Source organism: Leptosomus discolor, chromosome 1 (assembly GCF_034619465.1).
Source record: "Leptosomus discolor isolate bLepDis1 chromosome 1, bLepDis1.hap2, whole genome shotgun sequence".
In the NCBI taxonomy this organism is placed as follows: Eukaryota; Metazoa; Chordata; class Aves; order Leptosomiformes; family Leptosomidae; genus Leptosomus; species Leptosomus discolor.
The window spans coordinates 129,513,998-129,521,931 of NC_141391.1; the positions used below are offsets into that span (position 1 = coordinate 129,513,998).

A 7,934-nucleotide genomic window follows, 5' to 3' on the forward strand; every position below is an offset into this window, starting at 1 on the left:
ACTTGTCCCTGGATGTCAAAGTGCCCATCTGTGAAACGGGGAGCTCTCTGTAATTGGTTTTTGTGACTGGTCTGTCAGTGAGTGAAATCCTCCCAGGTGCTACTGCTAAAAAATCAGTGCTTTGCTGGCTGTTGATGAATTGAGACCTACTTACGTGGTCTCAAAGGGCAAAGTAATCAGTGCACACTTTTTCATTTTCTTTCCCTTCCTTCCTTATTTTTGCATTAACTTATCTGTAGTGGAAGCCACTGATTTAGTAACCATGGAAACCAAAACACCTCTTTTATTACAGGTATGTGCAAGGCACCTGCACTGTAGGCTTCCACACATACCTATCCAGCCAGGTGTGCCTTGTCTCCCACCTTGAGGACTTGTTCTGCAGGGACACAGAGGCCATACAGTTTCTGTGACACTCAATGGACATGTCTTGTACAATGTGTATACCCAGCCCAGGAAACTGTTGAGGCACTCTCTCGTGAACACACCCATTTTCAAGGAAGAAGACTGAAATCTGAGTCTGTGAAACAAACAGAGAAGGGTGCTTAAAGAAAGGGCTTGGCTTTTTTCTTAAGTTATTTTTATTTTTATTTTTATAGTCTACCTAGAAATGGGGATAAACAGGAATCTCATCTCCTGGTTCCTGTGAATTTCTAGGATAAACTACACAGTCCTAAACTTGTAAACCTTTTTCCTGTTGTATCAGAAGCAGAGAAGGACTTTTTGCTGTATATTACATGGCTCTGAACTCTCACGGGAACCATCTGTTTTCAAGAGATCTCAAGACCATGTGGGTGGAACTGCCCCCAAACCTGACTTTGCACCAGTTTTTCCATCCTGAGCTCGAAGCTCATGAGAGCAGCTGCAGTAGTTTCAACACTTGAAAATAAATCGTTGCTCTCAAGTGAACTGGGAGGAGCTAGACCTTACACTCAGTTTAACCCTGGCCTTTTGCTGGATCTAAAATCTGTCTTTCCCTCTCATACCACAGGTAGCTACTGGCTATGGGTGGGCACTGGGAGGATCTCATGCAATGTAATCTCATGGACTCAGATTCCCAGGTTCATAGGAGAAATTTTCCCTGAGGGTACAGGTTTGGCCAAATACGTTAACAAGTTTCACTTTGTTCTGCCATTTATTGCTAGAGGCTGGGCTGATCCTAGACCTCGTCTGGAAAGGGGAGTACCACATCCCTCTTCTCCTACCTCTAATCAGACTGGTTTGTGCTAGGGCAGTTCTCCACAGATTTTCAGCCCAGTGACACTGTTGCACTGAAGGCCTAAAATAGCTGGTCTTGACAAATGTCTTTTTTTTTTTTTTTTTTTTTTTAAGGTTATTACACCTGCACACAGACGACAAGGGAAGAATAATAGGGGAGCCAGGACTGAGTGAGGTTCAGTGGAGGAGAGGGTAGCAGAGTGCATTGCAGGCAGCCTGCTATGGTAGTGAGACAACCTCAGTTGCTGGAGAGAGCTTTAAGTGCAAAAGGAAAGCCCCTAACCCCACTGCTCATCATTCGTGCTACATGATTCCTAGAGACAGGGGCTAGTCCACTGGAAGGTAAAACTATCTCAAACTTTAGGAGACTCAGAGATGAGAGGCAGAGGGGAGAAAGTCTGAAAAGTGGTGATATGAAACAGGATGAAATACAGTGGGGGAGCCACAGAGGAGAAGAAAAGCAGAACAGATATTTCTCAGCTTCACAGCTTTGTTCTTTTCCTCTTTTGCTTCTTCTTTATTAAAGCTGACACCTTTTAGGACAAGTAGCTTTTCTTCTTACTTGTCTGTTAAACAATTATTGTGAAGCCTTGTGCCTGCTTCTTCACTGTGCTTACCTCATGGGGCATGCAGGGCTCTTGTGAACATCGCCACAGAGTAGGAATAGCTACTGTTAGCTCTGGGACTGTCTGGTTCAACCTCTGCATTGCCCTGTATGGAGGTTTTTCCCCACTCAAGCCGCAGGTGCTTTTCAGTAGTCGGTGGTGCAGAGTGGAGGCATAGGAGAAATGCAAGCAAAGGAGCTGTGAAACAGTCTGCGCTCATGCTGTCTCTGCCCTGGGTGTCTTACAACAATCCTTCCCCAATCCTTTTCCACCCTAGCCAGAAATCAGCAGGCAGCTGCATCTCCAATCATTGCTTTGACTGTTTCCCTGACAGCCTAACCCAACAGCCCCCAGCTTTCCCACCCTCACCTGAGGGGCTGGCACTGCCATGCTTGATTGTCCCCAGACCCTGTCCTCACCAGGTAGCACCCAGCAGTGTAGGTGGCGGGAGCTGTCAGCACCGCTTCATGATGGCCTTCATCTTCATACCCTTTCTAAACTGGAAAGGGACCCTGGGCTGCATGGCCAGTCTGGTCACAGTTCCCAGCATGTCTGGGTGCGGGGAGCTAAAGACCCCGTGTGCTGTCCCACTGTAATAGCTTAATGATGTCCTGCCTTTTCTGGTGATGGATGGTGTGCTTTGACAGTGTCAGTCAGTCAGTCCTGCATGCTGGGCTTTTGTCCTCGAAGGAAATTTTTCCTGTCATATCACTTTCTCCTCAGTCTGTTTGTAGTTATGGTTTGGTAAAGTCTTTAAATATGTGCTTAACTTTACTCACGTGCTGTCAGGTTTTCAGCTTGATTTCCCAAGGATATGAGACACGTGTGATTCTCTGCTCTCTCCCCTCAGGTGTGTCTGTGAGCTGACTCCCCTAATAATTTTTCTAGCTATTGGCCCTTTTCAGCCAAATTTTCCAGAGGCAGGGATCTTAGCATAATGAAGTTATTGAAAGTTTCATGAAGAGTAAGGACTTAGAAGGAAAGAGACTGAAGTGCTACGAAAGAAGGAAAAGTCACCATGTAAGCTCAACCCCTGCTAGACACCAGAGGACCTGGGTAAGAGACAGCCTCACAGGCTCCTCATTCGTGTGAGAAGCCCCAGTCAGAGCTTGTTACTGACCACAAGCTACATATTTCAAGGAAACCATTCTCACGGTCAAGGGACAATATACTTCTAGATTGGAGGAGTGTTTGTCTTCACCCATCTTGCCCTTCTTGGGTGCCTTGTGGCTGTGGATTTTTTCTACGTGCTGACGCCTAAACTAGTGGCTGGATCTGGACTCCAGAAGGAACAGGTTGGCACTGCTGGGACTTTTGCTTGCTTCAGCAACATGCCATGCCATCTGCTGCCTGGGCACATCTGGGAGTTTCTCCTAGCAAATTTGCAGGAACCTGGACATTGGATCTCTCTTGTACTTTTCTTAGTGTCTAAGATATTTCTTCAGGTCTTTGGTCTTTGGAGTGATAAATTTCTTGTAAGGTACATGTGGGAGAAACAGAAAGGGTAGACTATTTGATTTTTTTTCTCGATTTAACATCCGTTAAGCTCATTCCCTCCCATGCGCACACACGCTCATGTTCGTTAGGCAATAGGACATAACAACTCCACAACCCAGCTCAGATTTTTGCTTAGCTCCACACCTGCCTGTGTTTTGAATGAAGGCTCCCTATTATTCCTAATGATGGAGACCAGTGACGTTTTATAGATGGGAGGCTAAGGACATGATGTTTCCCAGGCTGTGGATCTAACACCTCTTGTTGTAAGTCAGTAGGTAAATATTCAGTACAGTAAGATGGAAAAACATGAGATGCTCCAGAAAGGCATCTTACCACAGGCAGCATCTTATGCTGGGAAGCCCCCAAGCTGGCCAGCAGGGAACACCAAGGGCTGGAGTGTTTGCCCCTTAGATACTTTATTTCGGGCATAAAGGACTTTCCGCACTCAGAGCCCTGAACCCTCTACTGAAATTAGATACAGAAAGCCTTCCTGAGTGAACTTTTCCCAGGTTTGGCTGGAAGGAGAGACCCTGTCACTGCTCCTGTGCCTACCCAGCAGCTCACTACTCTGAGTACTTTCTCAAATTACGTGAGAGCTGGGTTCAGCTGCAGACTGCCTCCAGGGAGACCGATCCCAGGCAGTTAATCTCCTGTGTGAATGGCTCCACATCTCAGCCACGGAGCCACTGCAGACCTTTCTTTCCCTCTTCCTGTCCTGGTGAACATGTGCTGAAGTCCCACAGCTGGATGACCTCTGGCAGAGGGGATTGAGAGTGACCCCATGGCACAACATGTTATGGTTTGAGGTCAGGGTGGCGAATGCTGTCACAAGAGAGATGAGATTATAACCTGGCTTGCCCACTCCTTTCACGAGTGCTCCCATGGTTGAGTTAGTATAGAAATTGGGAGCACTAGCACCTTGCTGGTCTGTGTCCTACTCAGGGTAAGACACATCGTTTCCTTTCTGTTGTCTTCTGAGACCGCCTCCTTGCCTGATTCCCTTGGGTGACAGAGGCAAAGGAGTGCTCAGTCTGCAGATTGCTCTGTGCTTGGCTTGCTGCTGTAGTTCCCAGGCTGGGGAGGGGGACTGTGAAACTTCAAGACATGACTAAATCAGCATTGCAAGTGCTTGGGAAATTTTGAGGTCAAAGCCACAAGTGCTGGTTGCTGCATGGCACAGTTAGCCAGTAGCTGAGCATAAGTGGACTGGAGCACTACAGTTATGTAAAGTCTGCTGCAGATCTAATCCTCAATCTCTTGTCCAAGGTCACATAAGAAGTCCACGGCAGAGAGGCAATTTGAAACCAAATCACCAGAGTCCTAAGCTAATGTACTCACTGCTGAATCAAACACTGCAAAATAAAAGCTTTAAGCCAGATTGTATTGTAGTCATCACACCCTTGGTATGGCTGATGTTAACTTGGTATAGGTGTCACAGGGAATAAAACTGATAGTACACAGCTTATACCTGCTTCTGTCAGATTTCTATAAATATGTATTTAGCAACCGCTTGCCATCTATGGAGCACGAAATAGCTATCCTATTAAATAACAATGCAATTATACTACCAACCATAAACATTTCAACTGGAGCTTCAGCATTATTTTTTCTTTTCTTTCTCAAATGTTATTTTAGTGCTCACCTGGAGCAAGTAACTGCTTCCTGCCAGATGAGTAAAATCTGGTTAGTTTTTGAATCTTTCTTGTTGTCAGGCTTGCTGAAGAAGTCAGTAGACTTTGAACTTGACATTAGATTTTTTCAGGTCCCAGCCCTCAGCAAGTGTATTTTCTACCTCACATTTTCTGTAATCCTAGGGGTGCAATGCATTTGCTCTCTGGATATGATAAATAAAGATTATGTGTTTCTTCTGCAATTCTCACTTTCTTTCCAAATGTGTCTTTTAGTTAAGAGGGAATATTTCTAAGCCTCTGGTAGGAAACAAGCACCTAACAATCCAGGCTTGCAGCTGTATGATTCCCTAGATTACAGCTACACTGAAAGAAAGAATGCTATGAATCTACTTCACAACTTTTACCATGATTTATTTTACAGAGGATTAATAAAGCATTCTTTCACCAAAGAATTAACAACACTTTTTTTACAGCACAGAAATGAATGGTTGCATTAACAAGCGGCTACAGTCTGATTCCAAGCAGGCAACTAAGTGTCAGAAAAACAAAAAGGGATTTAATGTTGCACTAACAGGGGGCTTTTGAGATGGGGAGCTAGGACGCCCCTTTGCAGCACAGTTTGGTAAGGCTTCTTGGCTGATTACTCCTAGTGGAATAGAAAATGAGACTGAATCCAGTATCCAAACGGGGATACTGGCTTGCACAGAATGAGAAAGGATTTAAAAATTTCATGGACTCAGGTCTATGCTGAGATTTGGGGAAGCTCAGCTGAGCTGAGTTCCTGTTGCTGAGGTTTGCAAGGCTACTCGTTATTGCCTGGGTTTCTGATGCACAATCCAGAAAGGCTGTTTCCCAGCAAACAACTCAGAAGAGCACAACAGAGGCTTCGCAGAACTCAGGGGCTAACTCAAATCCAGGCAAACAAACTCAGACTTTTGAGTGCTGTCCTCCCAGCCCTGCACAAGACCCTTTGACTGCCCTGTCTCACGGCTTCTTTCCACAGCTCCAAACACTGCTGTGGTATTGACCGCGGCTGGGACGTGCAGAGGTGCTTACCTCCAGGACCATCTCTGTCATCTGGAACTGCTTCTGGGAGACCTTGTCAGAGCTCACAGGCTCATGGAAGAGCAGACAGAGCATGTCGTACTTCTTCAGGGCCTGCTTGTAGTTCTTCTCATTCAGATCGATCACTCGGTCTTTCCCATCGTACGTGGGGAAATTCAGTCCCTCTTCTGCTTTGCAGCAGAAAAGCAGGTAAAAACCTGCCAGGACCCAGCAGGTTGCCTTCATAGGGGATCCCTTGGAGAGCAGCAGAGGGCAGGTAAACGTCCGTCTCCTTCTTAATTTGGGAAAAGGGGAAGACTAAATGCTCCAGGTGCAGTTCAAACAAAGTTTCTCTTTCTGCTGCCTTCCTAGTGATCAGCCCAAACGCCGCAAGGCTGGTGGGGAGCAGCAAACTTTGCTGTCCTGTGCTCACAACAAAGAGACAGACAGGAGAAGCTGTCAGGCCAAGCCCTGGATACCTTACATAGCTGTGTCCAGCTCCCGTGTCATTAGGAACTCCATTTTTAGGAAGCAGTTGTTTCAGGCTAAAAATAAACCCTGCAATGAATAAAAAGGACAGATATGACACCATTGAGGGACTTGCTGGCACTCTGCATCATCTGAGAGAGAGGGAGCAAGCAAGAGGGAGGGAGGGGAAGATGTCGATGCTGGGAATATGCAGGCAGGGTTTGCAAAGGGACAGGCTTCACTTGTACAGAGAACCAAGGCACAGCCTGTCCTACTAGGGCTTAACAAAAATAGAAGGTATTTGCTGCATTTTTTAATAAGGGTATCTCTCTTTGTACCCCCTTGGGCATCACGGTGATTAGGCTTCAGATAACATATCTTGAGTTAAATAGTTTCAGAGGCTCCTCTGCACTGCTAGAGGAAAAGTCCCATTTCCTCAGCAGCAAAGGAGGTGAGCACTCGTGGGACTCCCTCCTCCTCCTCCTGCCTTGGGCATTGGCCAGAGCTGCTGGCTGACATTCAAGCTCTTTTCTGAAGCACCTTCTCTGCTTCTCTGCTGCCAGGAGAATTGCCGGCCCTTGGGCCTGTAATCCCAAAGTAGAGGGCAGCTTACGTTGCAACCTCCTGTGCCCACAGCCGTTACCAAGCCCCACATGTAGCTGGTGAGTAGTTAAAACCTTATCATACTAAGGGGTATGAAGGACAGGAGGCACGTGCCCAGGCCGGTGTCTCGGGGTAGGAGGCAAAATGATGGAGAGATGCCACCATTGCTGCTGGCCTCCCAGCAGATGGGACCTGCCTGCTGGTCCTGAAGGAGTTTTTCATAAAACCCTGTTGCATTTCCCAGCAAGCGGTCCCGCATATTCCTTCCTCTTCATTTCCCAGGAACAGTGATGGGTTCCTCCATCCCTGGGAGCTCAGTGCTGGCTGCCACTTTGCTGTGTTGCCTGCACCCCGCTGCTGGGGGAGAACTGTTCAGTGACACAGTCTTCCACCTCTTCCCCACCTCTGACCGAGGTGTCACTGCTGCCCCATGACTGGCAGCGACAGGCAGGTGGAGGCAGGCCAGCTGGCCGCAAGCCAGCACCGGGGCTGACGTGGATCCGCTGGAGAAGGCATGCTGAGGGGCTGGCAGAGAAGAGCTTGACAGGGTGCATGGGTCTCGCCCCCCTGACAAAGTGATGTGCCAACACGTGGCCTCATCAGGCCTCCTCCTTGCACACTGCTGCATCACAGCCTTGCTCCATCCACGCTGAGGAAGAGACAATGTCCCTTCTTGGTTTGTGAAACTCTCTTGCCAGCCATCTCTTCCCGTTGTATGGCTGGGATGTTTCAATGTTTGGGGCAAAAGATGAGCATTACTTAGCAATTACACACATCTCCTGGGTGACTTTTAGGAGCACATGTACCCCTCAGCGTTCACTTCCCACCTGAACAGCCCACGACACACTGATTGAAACTCTGTGGGCAATAG

General features: G+C 47.4%; 1 protein-coding gene across 1 annotated transcript in view; it reads right to left on the bottom strand.

The window, feature by feature from the left end:
* CASQ2 (calsequestrin 2) overlaps positions 1 to 6,268 on the bottom strand; it is a 33,008-nt gene extending 26,740 nt beyond the window's left edge. The window contains exon 1 of the mRNA XM_009949473.2: positions 6,005 to 6,268. Within this exon, the coding sequence (XP_009947775.1) occupies positions 6,005 to 6,238 (234 nt within the window). The 5' untranslated portion in view covers positions 6,239 to 6,268. The remainder of the gene's footprint in view (positions 1 to 6,004) is intronic.
* Between the last annotated feature and the right edge of the window lie 1,666 nt (positions 6,269 to 7,934).